The sequence below is a fragment of the Aquarana catesbeiana genome, linkage group LG04 (genome assembly GCF_042186555.1).
Source record: "Aquarana catesbeiana isolate 2022-GZ linkage group LG04, ASM4218655v1, whole genome shotgun sequence".
In the NCBI taxonomy this organism is placed as follows: domain Eukaryota; kingdom Metazoa; phylum Chordata; class Amphibia; order Anura; family Ranidae; genus Aquarana; species Aquarana catesbeiana.
This window is the reverse complement of record NC_133327.1, coordinates 443132837-443149726: the sequence shown is the minus strand read 5'-3', so window position 1 is coordinate 443149726 and position 16890 is coordinate 443132837. Positions and strand designations below refer to the sequence as shown.

The 16890-nt window shown below is 43.6% G+C and overlaps 1 protein-coding gene across 5 annotated transcripts in view; it reads left to right on the top strand.

Annotated features, from left to right (window-relative positions):
* LOC141140367 (plasminogen-like) overlaps positions 1-16890 on the top strand; it is a 335624-nt gene that overhangs the window by 57866 nt on the left and 260868 nt on the right. For all 5 annotated transcript variants that reach the window (XR_012243931.1, XR_012243929.1, XR_012243930.1 and 2 more), the window contains one exon: positions 8913-9019. Coding sequence is in view for 1 of the 5 variants with exons in the window: in XM_073627455.1 (XP_073483556.1) it covers positions 8913-9019 (107 nt within the window). In the remaining 4 variants the exon portion in view is untranslated. The remainder of the gene's footprint in view (positions 1-8912; positions 9020-16890) is intronic.

Here is a 16890-nt window from a genome sequence, read left to right as displayed (position 1 = left end):
ACACAGCGGGAGCCTCCTTCCATGCCAGCATGGATTGCGGAGCGGCCCGGAGAAGAAAATGAAGAAGAAGAGAAAAAGAGAAGAAAAGAAGAAAAGAAGAAGAGAAGAAGAGAAGAGCGGGAGCCTCCCCCCCATGCCATGGGTGCGGAGCGGCCCGAGGAGAAGAAGACAGAAGACGCCGCGGAGGAGATGCTGGACGAGAACGCCGGAGGAAGAACCAGAAGAACCAGAAGAGCCAGAAGAACCAGAAGATGAAGGAAGATAGAAGAAAGAAGAAGCATTTAAATAAAGGAATTGTCAAAAACTGTCTCTTGTCATTTTTAACATTTTTGACACTTTTTTCGTGAAATGGTAGGGGTACTTATGTACCCCCTTACCATTTCACACAGGGGGGGGGCCGGGATCTGGGGGTCACCTTGTTAAAGGGGGCTTCCAGATTCCGATAAGCCCCCCGCCCGCAGACCCCCACAACCACCGGCCAGGGTTGTGGGGATGAGGCCCTTGTCCTCATCAACATGGGGACGAGGTGTTTTGGGGGGCTACCCCAAAGCACCCTCCCAATGTTGAGGGCATGTGGCCTGGTACGGTTCAGGAGGGAGGGGGGGCCGCACTCTCGTCCCCCCCTCTTTTCCTGCGGCCTGCCAGGTTGCGTGCTCGGATAAGGGTCTGGTATGGATTTTTGGGGGGACCCCACGCCGTTTTTTTTTTTTTTTTTGGCGCGGGGTTCCCCTTAAAATCGGGTCTGGTATGGAATTTAGGGGGAACCCCACGTCATTTTTTTTTTTTAATTTTGGCCGGGGTTCCCCTTAATATCCATACCAGACCTGAAGGCCCTGGTATGGAATTTAGGGGGACCCCCACGTCATTTTTTTTTTTAATTTTGGTTCGGGGTTCCCCTTTGGGGAATTCCCATGCCGTTTTTATCAATGAACTTCTATGTGTATTGTCGGCAATGCAATAGCAGCGAGTAGTTTTAAATGAGTTTTTTCCTTCAAAATGTCATTTTGCTGTCAGACTGTTCTAAACACAGGAAACATGCGCCCCTTTACAGGCACACTATAGACACCCCCCAGGTATGAAATTTAAAGGGATATTACACTTTTATTGTTTGACTTTAAGCATTATTAAAATCACTGCTCCTGAAAAAACGGCCGTTTTTAAAACTTTTTTTTGCATTGATCCATGTCCCCTGGGGCAGGACCCAGGTCCCCAAACACTTTTTATGACAATAACTTGCATATAAGCCTTGAAAATTAGCACTTTTGATTATTCATGTTCGTGTCCCATAGACTTTAACGGTGTTCGCTTGTTCGAGCGAACTTTTTTCCTGTTCGCATGTTCTGGTGCGAACCGAACAGGGGGGTGTTCGGCTCATCCCTAGTGAAGAGGAAGTCACTCATCTGTCAGATTCAGGCTCAGAATACGAACCTGTAGACAGCAGCGGCTCCATGACAGATAGCTCTGACGACGGAGTTGTGGTCCCTGCCAAGGTCAGGCGTACCAGACCCCAATCTTCTTCTTCTGCTGTTGAGGTGCAAGAACCGCAGGACTCTTGTATGGAGCAGAGCAGTACTAGCGCCGCTATTCCTTTTGGTGAACTGGCAAGCACCAGTGGCCTAGTACACCCTGGTCGTACATCCAGCACTGCAGTAACACTTGGTGACGTGGCGAGTCCCATAAGTGCAGTTCAAGCTGGCGAGGTGGCAAGCACAAGTAGTGTCCCGCTGCCACCAAGAAGACAAACACAGGCCTGTCGTGCCCATAGTGCCCTTCCTGCTGCATTCGCCAATCCTAATTGGGAACTCACCACTTCTGCAGCACCCGTACTTCCCCCATTCACTGGCCAACCCGGCATTCAGGTGGAAACAGTTGATTTTATGCCACTTGATTTTTATTTGCTGTTTTTCACCGAATATCTCTATATATCTATTGTGGACCAAAGCAATTTGTACGCTGGTCAACACATCGCCACTATTCCCCAGTCCTCCTTTGCCAGAGATTGGAGACAAATTACGGTTTCCGAATTTAAGCTCTTTTTGGGCCTTTCCCTCAACATGGGCATAACTAAAAAGAGTGAGTTGCGGTCATATTGGTCCACTGACCCAATTCACCATATGCCCTTGTTCTCTGCCTCCATGACCAGGGCACGATACAAGCAGATCTTGCGGTTCATGCACTTCAACAACAATAAACTCTGTCGTCCTCGTGGAGACCCTGGATACGATCGGCTCTACAAAATTCGGCCCCTCGTAAACCACTTCAACCAACGTTTTGCAGACTTGTTTACTCCCCATCAAGTTGTCTGCGTTGATGAGTCCCTGCTTAAGTTTTCTGGTCGCTTGTCATTCAAACAGTACCTTCCCAGCAAGCGTGCCAGATACGGGGTCAAGATGTATAAGCTCTGTGACAGGGCCACAGGCTATACATGTAGTTTTATGGTTTACGAGGGAAAAGATAGCCACGTAGAGCCGACAAACTGCCCTGACTACATAGGAAGCACTGGCAAGATTGTGTGGGACTTGGTGTCACCCTTATTCGGAAAGGGGTACCACTTATATGTGGACAATTATTACACGAGCGTGCCACTTTTTAGTCACCTTTTTGATCATCAGATTGGAGCATATGGCACCCTGCGACCTAATCGCCGGGGCTTTCCCCAACGGCTTGTAGATTTCCGTCTTAGGCTGGGGGAGAGAGCCTGCTTGCAGTGTAATAATTTGCTTGCTATGAAGTGGAAAGGATAATAAGAATGTTTTCGTTCTTACCTCCCTTCATGCAGACACGACGGTCCAAATTACTATGGCGACTAGTGTTGTGGAGAAACCTCTCTGTGTCCACGAATATAGCCAAAATATGGGAGGGGTGGACCTCAACGACCAGTTGTTGGCGCCATACCTAGTTGCCCATAAGACCAGACGCTGGTATAAAAAAGTGTCTGTATACTTATTTCAATTGGCTTTGCTGAACGCTCATGTGCTATACAGAGCTTCAGGACGGACTTGATCCTTCCTTAAATTCCAGGAAGAGATCGTCAGAGCCCTTCTGTTTCCAGACGGTGCTCCACCTCACCTTCCCAATCCAAATGCAGTAAGTCGGCTGCATGAGAGGCATTTTCCTTATGTCCTCCCGCGTACCCCTACCCAACGAGCCCCCCAAAGAAAATGTCGTGTCTGTAGAAAGCACGGATATAGGCGTGACACCCGCTATTATTGTCCCTCCTGTCCTGACAATCCTGGTCTTTGCATTGGTGAATGTTTTGAGCGCTACCATACACTAGTTGAGTTTTAGCGTAGGGTACAGCATTGCACAGACTAGGCACACTTTCACAGGGTCTCCCAAGATGCCATCGCATTTTGAGAGACCCAAACCTGGAACCGGTTACAGTTACAAAAGTTACAGTTATAAAAAAAAATGTAAAATAAAATGTAAAAAAAAAATAAAAAGTAAAAAAAAAAATACACAAAAAAAATATAAAATCCAAAAATAGTTGTCGTTTTTCTATCTACATTGTATTCTATTCTGCAATGTTTTATTGTTGTTATATTTTACCATGTTTGCTTTTCAGGTATGTAATTTTTTTATACTTTACTCTTTACTGTGTTTTATTGTTAACCATTTTTTTGTTTTCAGGTACGCCATTCAGCTGCAGCGCGGATTTATTTATCTTGACAGCAACAGCGTTTGCTCCCACGATACATAAAGCCGTGACTCCAGCGCTGTCGGAGGTGATTTCACCACCACAGTTACATACTTCAGCATATATGCCAAAGCATGGGGGCAGCAGGGGCGGAGGAGCGATTTTCTCCTACCTTTTGCGGGTGGATGCCCCCATGCTTCGGCATATATATATTTTAGGCACAGGTTGCGCTAAAAAATGTTTTATTTTTTACTATTTTTTTTTTTATTTGCTTTGCAGGTATGGTAAGTCTTACTGTTATACTGTAATGTTACTTTATTTTATTGTTAACCATCATTTGCTTAGCAGGTACGCCATTCAGTTGGAGCGCGGATTTATATATCTTGACAGCAACAGCGTTTGCTCCCACGATACATAAAGCCATGACTCCAGCACTGTCGGAGGTGATTTCACCACCACAGTTAAAAAAAGAGCATATATGCCGAAGCATGGGGGCAGCAAACTTTTGGTACGAATGCCCCCATGCTTCGGCATATATAAATGGTGCATGTATGCCCATCATTAGAAGTGGGTGGTTGAAGGGAGGTATTCTAATGGTGGGCATACCGACCGATCAATCTCTTTTTTTCGTTCAGCCCACAGGCTGCATGAAAAAAAAGATTACAATATATGCCCAACAAGGACCAGCAACGTACTGGTGTGTTGCTGAACTTTGAGTGGTTATACCAGAATGATGCCTGCAGGTTTAGGTATCATCTTGGTATCATTCTTTTCAGCCAGCGGTCAGCTTTCATGTAAAAGCAATCTTAGTGGCTAATTAGCCTCTAGACTGCTTTTAGAAGCAGTGGGAGGGAATGTCCCCCCACCCACCGTCTTCCATGGTCCCCCCCACAGTCTTCCATGGTCCCCCCCACCGTCTTCCATGGTTTTCTCTGGCTCTCCTGTCCCAACAGGGAACCTGAGAATGCAGCCCGTGATTCGGCCAGCTGACCATAGAGCTGATCAGAGACCAGAATGGCTCCAATCATCTCTATGGCCTAAGATACCGGAAGCTACGAGCATTTCATGGATTTTCATAGGTTTCGCCGGATGTAAACAACGCCATTGGGAAATTGGGAAAGCATTTTATCACACCGATCTTGGTGTGGTCAGATGCTTTGAGGGCAGAGGAGAGATCTACGGTCTAATAGACCCTAATTTTTTCAAAAAAGAGTACCTGTCACTACCTACTGCTATCATAGGGGATATTTACATTCCCTGAGATAACAATAAAAATGATTTTAAAAAAATGAAAGGAACAGTTTAAAAATAAGATAAAAAAGCAAAAAAAAATAATAAAGAAAAAAAAAAAAAAAGCACCCCTGTTCCCCCCTGCTCTCGCGCAAAATGCAAGCGTCGGTCTGGCGTCAAATGTAAACAGCAATTGCACCATGCATGTGAGGTATCACCGTGAAGGTCAGATCGAGGGAAGTAATTTTAGCAGTAGACCTCCTCTGTAAATCTAAAGTGGTAACCTGTAAAGGCTTTTAAAGGCTTTTAAAAATGTATGTAGTTTGTTGCCACTGCACTTTTGTGCGCAATTTTAAAGCATGTCGTGTTTGGTATCCATGTACTCGGCCTAAGATCATCTTTTTATTTCATCAAACATTTGGGCAATATAGTGTGTTTTAGTGCATTAAAATTTTAAAAAGTGTGTTTTTTCCCCAAAAAAAATGCGTTTGAAAAATCGCTGCGCAAATACTGTGTGGAAAAAAAAAAAAAGAAACACCCACCATTTTAATCTGTAGGGCCTTTGCTTTAAAAAATATATATAATGTTTGGGGGTTCAAAGTAATTTTCTTGCAAAAAAAATATATTTTTTCATGTAAACAAAAAGTGTCAGAAAGGGCTTTGTCTTCAAGTAGTTAGAAGAGTGGGTGATGTGTGACATAAGCTTCTAAATGTTGTGCATAAAAATGCCAGGACAGTTCAACCCCCCCCCCCCCCCCAAATGACCCCATTTTGGAAAGTAGACACCCCAAGCTATTTGCTGAGAGGCATGTCGAGTCCATGGAATATTTTATATTGTGACACAAGTTGCGGGTAAAAGACAATTATTATTTTTTTTTTTTGCACAAAGTTGTCACTAAATGATATATTGCTCAAACATGCCATGGGCATATGTGAAATTACAACCCAAAATATATTCTGTTGCTTCTCCTGAGTATAGGGATATCACATGTGTGAGACTTTTTGGGAGCCTAGCCGCGTACAGGAACCCGAAAACAAAGCACCGCCTTCAGGGTTTCTAAGGGTGTAAATTTTTGATTTCACTCCTCACTGCCTATTACAGTTTCGGAGGCCATTGAATGCCCAGATGGCACAACCCCCCCCCCTCAAAAATGACCCCCACTTTAGAAAGTAGACACCCCAAGCTATTTGCTGAGAGGTATGGTGAGTATTTTGCAGACCTCACTTTTTGTCACAAAGTTTTGAAAATTGAAAAAAGAAAAAAAAAATTTTCTTTTCTTTCTTCATTTTCAAAAACAAATGAGAGCTGCAAAATACTCACCATGCCTCTCAGCAAATAGCTTGAGGTGTCTACTTTCCAAAATGGGGTCATTTGGGGGGGGGGGGGGGGCTTTGTACCATATTAGCATTTTATGGCCTTCAAAACTGTGATAGGTAGTGAGGAGTGAAATAAAAAATGTACGCCCTTAGAAATCCTGAAGGCGGTGCTTGGTTTTTGGGACCCCGTATGCAACTAGGCTTCCAAAAAGTCCCACACATGTGGTATCCCTGTACTCAGGAGAAGCAGCAGAATGTTTTTTGGGGTGCAAATCCACATATGCCCATGGCCTGTGTGAGCAATATATCATTTAGTGACAACTTTGTGCAAAAAAAAAAGTTTGTCATTTTCCCGCAACTTGTGGCAAAATATAAAATATTCCATGGACTCGACATGCCTCTCAACAAATAGCTTGGGGTGTCTACTTTCCAAAATGGGGTCATTTGGGGGGGGGGGGGGTTGTGCCATCTTAGCATTTTATGGCCTTCAAAACTGTGATAGGTAGTGAGGAGTGAAATCAAAAATTTACACCCTTAGAAATCCTGAAGGCGGTGGTTGGTTTTCGGGGGCCCCGTACGCGGCTAGGCTCCCAAAAAGTCCCACACATGTGGTATCCCCGTACTCAGGAGAAGCAGCAAAATGTATTTTGGGGTGCAATTCCACATATGCCCATGGCATGTTTGAGCTATATATCATTTAGTGACAACTTTGTGCAAAAAAAAAAAGTTTATAATTTTCCCGCAATTTGTAGCAAAATATAAAATATTCCATGCACTCAACATGCCTCTCAGCAAATAGCTTGGGGTGTCTACTTTCCAAAATGGGGTCATTTGGGGGGGTTTTGTGCCATCTTAGCATTTTATGGCCTTCAAAACTGTGATAGGTAGTGAGGAGTGAAATCAAAAATTTACACCCTTAGAAATCCTGAAGGCGGTGATTGGTTTTCGGGGGCCCTGTACGCGGCTAGGCTCCCAAAAAGTCCCACACATGTGGTATCCCCGTACTCAGGAGAAGCAGCAAAATGTATTTTGGGGTGCAATTTCGCATATAACCATGGCATGTTTGAGCAATATATCATTTAGTGACAACTTTTTGTAAAATATTTTTTTTTTTTGTCATTATTCAATCACTTGGGACAAAAAAATAAAATATTCAATGGGCTCAACATGCCTCTCAACAATTTCCTTGGGGTGTCTATTTTCCAAAATGGGGTCATTTGGGGGGGGGGGGTTGTACTGCCCTGCCATTTTAGCACCTCAAGAAATGAGATAGGCAGTCATAAACTAAAGGCTGTGTAAATTCCAGAAAATGTACCCTAGTTTGTAGACGCTATAGCTTTTTGCGCAAACCAATAAATATACGCTTATTGACTTTTTTTTACCAAAGACATGTGGCCGAATACATTTTGGCCTAAATGTATGACTAAAATTGAGTTTATTGGATTTTTTTTTTATAACAAAAAGTTGAAAATATCATTTTTTTTCAAAATTTTCGGTCTTTTTCCGTTTATAGCGCAAAAAATAAAAACCGCATAGGTGATCAAATACCATCAAAAGAAATCACTATTTGTGGGAAGAAAAGGATGCAAATTTTGTTTGGGTACAACATTGTATGTCCGCGCAATTAGCAGTTAAAGCAACGCAGTGCCAAATTGTAAAAAGTGCTCTGGTCAGGAAGGGGGTAAAACCTTCCGGGGCTGAAGTGGTTAAAGTCCTCTTAGGGGGTTTTCCTTTTCGCATACATGCATTTATACGCGTAAGCTTGTAAATCGCATGTTCTTGGATGCAGATTTTTGGATTGTGAGTAACGGATCTAAAAGCAGCTCATGTTTACGCGCCTGTGTGAATGGCTGTGTTCAGATCTGCAACTAGAAAACACTTGTATATGTGCCCAAGGCTTCATTCACGGAATGTTAACAATTTTACTGATGTTATCACATGTGTTTTCTAAAAGAAAAGTTCCTGTGTAATAATCAGTAAAATTTTTACGTAAAGACGCGTATGCGTACATAATGATTGTAGTCCTGCTGGGAGTCATTCTGATCTCAGCCAGGATTACAGGCAAACAGGAGGTACTTTCCAATAATCATTTCTTTTTCCCTTTTATTCAGACTTAATTTACGCATGTACAAACGTGTATACATGCGTTTATATGTGTAAGTGCATGAAGCACATGTTCTTAGGTGCAGATTTCTGGATTCTGTGTTATGGTTCTGAATGCAGTGCATGTTTATGAACCCGTGTGACTGGCTCCATTGAAAACAATGCAGCTGTGTTCAGATCCATAATTAAAAAGACACTTGTATATGCATTTTTTAAAGCTGTGGGAAAGAAGTCTAAAAGGGACATGAACAACAATGATAACCTAGCAGGTATTCTAATCCCTCCCCATTCAATCTAAAACAAAACAAATAAATTAAACAAGTTTTGCCTTTAGTTATACTTTAAAACCTTTCTAATATCTCTTCTGATATGCCATGGAGTTTGTGAGATGTGTGCTAATATCAGTTAAAATATATTTTCTTGTTATTTATCTTATATTTTACAGCCTTTGCAGCACCAGTGTGGACAACTATTCAATATTGCCGTTATCAAAATGCAATCAGAAAGTACCGTTTTATAGAGTAGCTTTTATGCATCTTGTCGCTTTCTATGGAATCTCTGAAGAAAAAAAATACACTGGCCGTTTGCTTTTGCATGTGCTAATTTTATTCTTTAAATCCTTTAGATCTTTTGTGTATGGCTCAAAAAACCAACTATGCGTTACACTTCTTGACAATCAGAAGTCTTCAACGGCCCATCGAAGGAGTGATGTAGCCATATATGAAAGAAAACGTATGTGCTTCATTTATAACATTTATTATTTATTGTGTTTATACTTAGTTATTAAAAGTCATGCATAATACCCAATCTCATGAAAATGTGTCTGGTTAATGTGTGGACTCACCAAACATGCAATGTAGATACTACATTGATTTCTTTAAGAAACAAAGCTTTTTACTCTTAACCACTTAAGCCCCGGACCATTTGGCTGGCCAAAGGCCAGATCACTTTTTGCGGTTCGGCACTGCGTCGCTTTAACTGACAATTGCGCGGTCGTGCGACGTGGCTCCCAAACAAAATTGATGTCCTTTTTTCCCCACAAATAGAGCTTTCTTTCGGCGGTACTTTATCACCTCTGTGGTTTTTATTTTTTGTGCTATAAACAAAAATATAGCGACAATTGTGAAAAAAACGCATTATTTTTTATTTTTTGCTATAATAAATATCCCCAAAAAATATATAAAAAAACATTTTTTTTCCTCAGTTTAGGCTGATACGTATTCTTCTACATATTTTTGGTAAAAAAATTGCAATAAGTGTTTATTGATTGGTTTGCGCAAAAGTTATAGCGTCTACAAAATAGTTTTATGGCATTTTTATTAATAATTTTTTTTTTACTAGTAATGGGGGCGATCAGCGATTTTTATCGTGACTGCGACATTATGGCGGACAGATCAGACACTTTTGGCGCTATTTTGGGACCATTCACATTTATACAGCGATCAGTGTGATTAACCACTTGAGCCCCGGACCATTATGCTGCCTAAGGACCAGAGGTCTTTTTCCAATTTGGCACTGCGTCGCTTTAACTGCTAATTGCGCGGTCATGCAATGCTGTACCCAAACGAAATTTGCGTCCTTTTCTTCCCACAAATAGAGCTTTCTTTTGATGGTATTTGATCACCTCTGCGGTTTTTATTTTTTGCGCTATAAACGGAAAAAGACCGAAAATTTTGAAAAAAAATGATATTTTCTACTTTTTGTTATAAAAAAAATCCAATAAACTAAATTTTAGTCATACATTTAGGCCAAAATGTATTCGGCCACATGTCTTTGGTAAAAAAAATGTCAATAAGCGTATATTTATTGGTTTGCGCAAAAGTTATAGCGTCTACAAACTAGGGTACATTTTCTGGAATTTACACAGCTTTTAGTTTATGACTGCCTATGTCATTTCTTGAGGTGCTAAAATGGCAGGGCAGTACAAAACCCCCCCAAATGACCCCATTTTGGAAAGTAGACACCCCAAGGAAATTGCTGAGAGGCATGTTGAACCCATTGAATATTTATTTTTTTTGTCCCAAGTGATTGAAAAATGACAAAAAAAAAAAAAAAAAAAAAATATTTACAAAAAGTCGTCACTAAATGATATATTGCTCACACAGGCCATGGGCCTATGTGGAATTGCACCCCAAAATACATTTAGCTGCTTCTCCTGAGTATGGGGATACCACATGTGTGGGACTTTTTGGGAGCCTAGCCGCGTACGGGGCCCCGAAAACCAATCACCGCCTTCAGGATTTCTAAGGGTGTAAATTTTTGCTTTCACTCTTCACTGCCTATCACAGTTTCGGAGGCCATGGAATGCCCAGGTGGCACAAAACCCCCCAAAATGACCCCATTTTGGAAAGTAGACACCCCAAGCTATTTGCTGAGAGGCATATTGAGTCCATGGAATATTTTATATTTTGACACAAGTTGCGGGAAAGTGACACTTTTTTTTTTTTTTTTTTTTTTTTTTCATAAAGTTGTCACTAAATGATATATTGCTCACACAGGCCATGGGCATATGTGGAATTGCACCCCAAAATACATTTAGCTGCTTCTCCTGAGTATGGGGATACCACATGTGTGGGACTTTTTGGGAGCCTAGCCGCGTACTGGACCCCGAAAACCAATCACTGCCTTCAGGATTTCTAAGGGTGAAAATTTTTGATTTCACTCTTTACTGCCTATCACAGTTTCGGAGGCCATGGAATGCCCAGGTGGCACAAAACCCCCCCAAATGACCCCATTTTGGAAAGTAGACACCCCAAGCTATTTGCTGAAAGGCATGGTGAGTATTTTGCAGCTCTCATTTGTTTTTGAAAATGAAGAAAGACAAGAAAAAACATTTTTTTTTTTCTTTTTTCAATTTTCAAAACTTTGTGACAAAAAGTGAGGTCTGCAAAATACTCACTATACCTCTCAGCAAATAGCTTGGGGTGTCTACTTTCCAAAATGGGGTCATTTGGGGGGGTTTTGTGCCACCTGGGCATTCCATGGCCTCCGAAACTGTGATAGGCAGTGAAGAGTGAAATCAAAAATTCACGCCCTTAGAAAGCCTGAAGGCGGTGCTTGGTTTTCGGGGTCCCGTACGCGGCTAGGCTCCCAAAAAGTCTCACACATGTGGTATCCCCGTACTCAGGAGAAGCAGCAGAATGTATTTTGGGGTGTAATTTCACATATTTCCATGGCATGTTTGAGCAATATATCATTTAGTGACAACTTTGTGCAAAAAAAAAAAAAAAAAAAAAAAAATTTGTCTCTTTCCCGCAACTTGTGTCGCAATATAAAATATTCCATGGACTCGACATGCCTCTCAGCAAATAGCTTGGGGTGTCTACTTTCCAAAATGGGGTCATTTGGGGGGGTTTTGAACTGTCCTGGCATTTTATGCACAACATTTAGAAGCTTATGTCACACATCACCCACTCTTCTAACCACTTGAAGACAAAGCCCTTTCTGACACTTATTGTTTACATGAAAAAGTTTTTTTTTTTTGCAAAAAAATTACTTTGAACCCCCAAACATTATATATTTTTTTAAAGCAAATGCCCTACAGATTAAAATGGTGGGTGTTTCATTTTTTTTTTTCACACAGTAATTGCGCAGCGATTTTTCAAACGCATTTTTTGGGGAAAAAACACACTTTTTTTAATTTTAATGCACTAAAACACGCTATATTGCCCAAATGTTTGATGAAATAAAAAAGATGATCTTAGGCCGAGTACATGGATACCAAACATGACATGCTTTAAAATTGCGCACAAACGTGCAGTGGCAACAAAATAAATACATGTTTAAAAGCCTTCAAAAGCCTTTACAGGTTACCACTTTAGATTTACAGAGGAGGTCTACTGGAAAAATTACTGCACTCGATCTGGCCTTCGCGGTGATACCTCACATGCATGGTGCAATTGCTGTTTATGTTTGACGACAGACCGCCGCTTGCGTTCGCCTTAGCGCGAGAGCAGGGGGCGACAGGGGTGTTTTTTTTTTTTTGTTTTTTTTTCTTTATTATTTTTTTGCTTTTTTAATCTTACTTTTAAACTGTTCCTTTCATATTTTTTTTTTTAATCATTTTTATTGTTATCTCGGGGAATGTAAATATCCCCTATGATAGCAATAGGTAGTGACAGGTACTCTTTTTTGAAAAAATTGTGGTCTATTAGACCCTAGATCTCTCCTCTGCCCTCAAAGCATCTGACCACACCAAGATCGGTGTGATAAAATGCTTCCCCAATTTCCCAATGGCGCTATTTACATCCGGCGAAATCTAAGTCATGAAATACTCGTAGCTTCCGGTTTCTTAGGCCATAGAGATGTTTGGAGCCACTCTGGTCTCTGATCAGCTCTATGGTCAGCTGGCTGAATCACCGGCTGCATTCTCAGGTTCCCTGTTGAGACAGGAGAGCCAGAGAAAAACACGGAAGACGGTGGGGGGGGGGGCATTCCCTCCCACGGCTTGTAAAAGCAGTCTAGAGGCTAATTAGCTGCTAGGATTGCTTTTACATGAAAGCCGACCGCTGGCTGAAAAGAATGATACCAAGATGATACCTAAACCTGCAGGCATCATTCTGGTATAACCACTCAAAGTCGTGAATGGCGTACCTGAAGACAAAAAAATGGTTAACAATGGTTAACAATAAAGCACAGTAAAGTGTAAATAATTACACACCTGAAAAACAAACATGATAAAACATAATAACAATAACAATAAAACATTGCAGAATAGAATACAGTAAAAAAGAGCAGAACAATAGAGAGAGAGAATAGAGAGAGAGAGAACAATAAAACAACAACTATTTTTTTTTATTTCATATTTTTTTTTTTTTTTACACTTTTTTTGTAACTAACTTTTATAACGGTAACCGGTTCCAGGTTCGGGTCTCTCAAAATGCGATGGCATCTTGGGAGACCCTGTGAAAGTGTGCCTAGTCTGTGCAATGCTGTACCCTACGCTAATACTCAACTAGTGAATGGTAGCGTTCAAAACATTCACCAATGCAAAGACCAGGATTGTCAGGACAGGAGGGACAATAATAGCGGGTGTCACGCCTATATCCGCGCTTGCTGCAGACACGACATCTTTTTTGGGGGGGTTCGTTGGGTAGGGGTACTCGGGAGGACATAAAAATGCCTCTCATGCAGCCGACTGCATTTGGTTGGGGATGTGAATGGGGGAAGTACGGGCGCTGCAGAAGCGGTGGGTTCCCAATTAGGATTGGCGAATGCAGCAGGAAGGGCACTATGGGCACGATGGGCCTGTGTTTGTCTTTTTGGTGGCAGCGGGACACTACTTGTGCTTGCCACCTCACCAGCTTCAACTGCACTTATGGGACTCGCCACGTCACCAAGTGTTACTGCAGTGCTGGTTTGACTACGACCGGGGTGTACTAGGCCGCTGGCGCTTGCCAGTTCACCAAAACGCTACCAAAAAACGTTAGCGATCGCAGGGATCAGGCCTGACTCTGCGAACGCTGCAGTTATGCGTTTAGTGTTTTGTAAGTGTCAGTGATCGATCGATACTGCACTTGGGTGGGCTGGGCCGGGCCGGGCGGAGGGGCAAAACGCAGGTGCTAGCAGGTATCTGGGCTGATCCCGCTAACACTGCGTTTTTGGGAACCCTAAACTGCTGGTGACGCTAGTATAGATCTGATCGGATCAGATATTGATGCGATCAGATACTATACCACTAAGGGAGGTGTACGGTGCGTGCGTGGGTGTTAGCGGTACTGGCGCTAATCTGACGCTGCCTGGGGCTGGTGCTTGCCAGTTCACCAAAACGCTACAAAAAAAACTGTTAGCGATCGCAGGGATCAGGCCTGACTCTGCGAACGCTGCAGTTATGCGTTTAGTGTTTTGTAAGTGTCAGTGATCGATCGATACTGCACTTGGGTGGGCTGGGCCGGGCCGGGCGGAGGGGCAAAACGCAGGTGCTAGCAGGTATCTGGGCTGATCCCGCTAACACTGCGTTTTTGGGAACCCTAAACTGCTGGTGACGCTAGTATAGATCTGATCGGATCAGATATTGATGCGATCAGATACTATACCACTAAGGGAGGTGTACGGTGCGTGCGTGGGTGTTAGCGGTACTGGCGCTAATCTGACGCTGCCTGGGGCTGGTGCTTGCCAGTTCACCAAAACGCTACAAAAAAAACTGTTAGCGATCGCAGGGATCAGGCCTGACTCTGCGAACGCTGCAGTTATGCGTTTAGTGTTTTGTAAGTGTCAGTGATCGATCGATACTGCACTTGGGTGGGCTGGGCTGGGCCGGGCGGAGGGGCAAAACGCAGGTGCTAGCAGGTATCTGGGCTGATTCCGCTAACACTGCGTTTTTGGGAACCCTAAACTGCTGGGGACGCTAGTATAGATCTGATCGGATCAGATATTGATCCGTTCAGATACTATACCACTAAGGGAGGCGTATGCTGCGTGCGTGGGTGTTAGCGGTACTGGCGCTAACCTGACGCCTGGGGCTGGTGCTTGCCAGTTCACCAAAATGCTACCAAAAAAACTGTTAGCGATCGCAGGGATCAGGCCTGACTCTGCGAACGCTGCAGTTATGCGTTTAGTGTTTTGTAAGTGACAGTGATCGATCGATACTGCACTTGGGTGGGCTGGGCGGAGGCACAAAACGCAGGTGCTAGCAGGTATCTGGGCTGATCCCGCTAACACTGCGTTTTTGGGAACCCTAAACTGCTGGGGACGCTAGTATAGATCTGATCGGATCAGATATTGATCCGATCAGATACTATACCACTAAGGGAGGCGTATGCTGCATGCGTGGGTGTTAGCGGTACTGGCGCTAATCTGACGCTGCCTGGGGCGACGCATATCACCGCCGGGCGATCAGGGGGCTAAACCTTTATTTGGTAATAAACGGCGGGTGCCCTGACACTATCAAAAATAAACGAACTAACCAGCGTCATCCGTAACGGTTATACGGTGATCAGTGGTGAAAGGGTTAACTAGGGGGCAATCAAGGGGTTAAAACATTTATTAGATAGTATATGGGGGTCCCTGACGCTATAAAACGCTGACGGCGAACCTAAATATTTACCTCACTAACTAGCGTCACCAGCGACACTAATACAGCGATCAGAAAAATGATCGCTTAGCGACACTGGTGACAGGGTGTGATCAAGGGGTTAAAACTTTATTAGGGGGGGTTAGGGGGGTACCCTAGACCTAAAGGGGGGTAATACTCACTGTCCCAACACTGTAACTGTCACAAACTGACACTATGCAGTAATCAGAAAAAAAAAAAAAACTGCTGGTGTCAGTTTGTGACGGGGGGGGGGGTGATTGGGGGGGGATCGGGGGGCGATCGGGGGGGGGATCGGGGTGTTTTGTGTGCCTGGCATGTTCTACTGTGTGTGTGTGTGTTGGTGCACTCACATAGATGTCTTCTCTCCTCGGGCCGGAACGGAAAATACCGACCCGAGGGGAGATGACATCACTTCCTTTGCTGCTGTTTAGCATACAGCAGCAAAGGAGTGTTTTCATTGGCCGGCGGCGATCGCGAGGGGGGGGCCACGAACGGATGGTCTCCCCCTCATCACCGATCGCCGCTGGACAAAAGACGACCGCCTCGGGCACCGGGGGGGGTCCGATCGGACCCCCCACCCGCGGAAGGCAAATCACGTACCCTGTACGTGATTTTGCCTGTCCGTGCCACTTTGCCGACGTACATCGGCGTGAGGCGGTCGTCAAGTGGTTAAAAATGCATTGCTTTCTGTGTAAATGTGACTGGCAGTGAAGGGGTTAACCACTAGGTGGCGCTGTAGGGGTTAAGTGTGTCCTAGAGAGTGATTCTAACTGTGGGGGGAGGGGCTATGTGTGACACTACACTGATCACTGCTCTCGATTACAGGGAGCTGTGATCAGTATCAGTGTCATTAGGCAGAACGGGTAAATGCTTGTTTACATTAGCTTTCCCCGTCCTTCCTCTCCATGAGATAATCGCGGGTATCCGCGGAGTCGATGTTCGCGGGACCCACGAACAAACTCACGGAGCTCCTGTTGGGCGCACGCCTGCAAGCTGCCTCTTAAAGGGCAACGTGCAGGTACGTCAATCTGCCTGTACCTGTCCTTCTGCCGCAGTATATCTGCGTGAGGCAGTCAGGAAGCAGTTAAAGTTTATGCAAACCCTAGCAATACATTTCTTTTTTAATTTTTCTTTTAGTCTGTTTACTATACCATTGGTAGCATTTTATTATATCTGTTTAAAATGTTAAATCTGTTTGAAAAGTGCAAAAAAATGTTGCTCTTCACAGAAATTCAGAGCTGTTCTGTGTCCCCTGCACACTTTTTGGGTTATCGCAAATAACTCTCTTATGAACTACAAAATGATTTGCCTTTTCCTTGTGGCAATCTGAGAGTGGGAATGGCTCAGTAGTGAGTAGGGCTGTCAACATTAATGCCGCGTACACACGAGCGGACTTTACGGCAGACTTTGCCCGGCGGACTTTTCGACGGACTTTATGACGGACTTTCTGAATGAACGGACTTGCCTACACACAATCAACCAAAGCCCGACGAATTTGTACGTGATGACGTACGACCGGACTAAAACAAGGAAGTTCATAGCCAGTAGCCAATAGCTGCCCTAGCGTGGC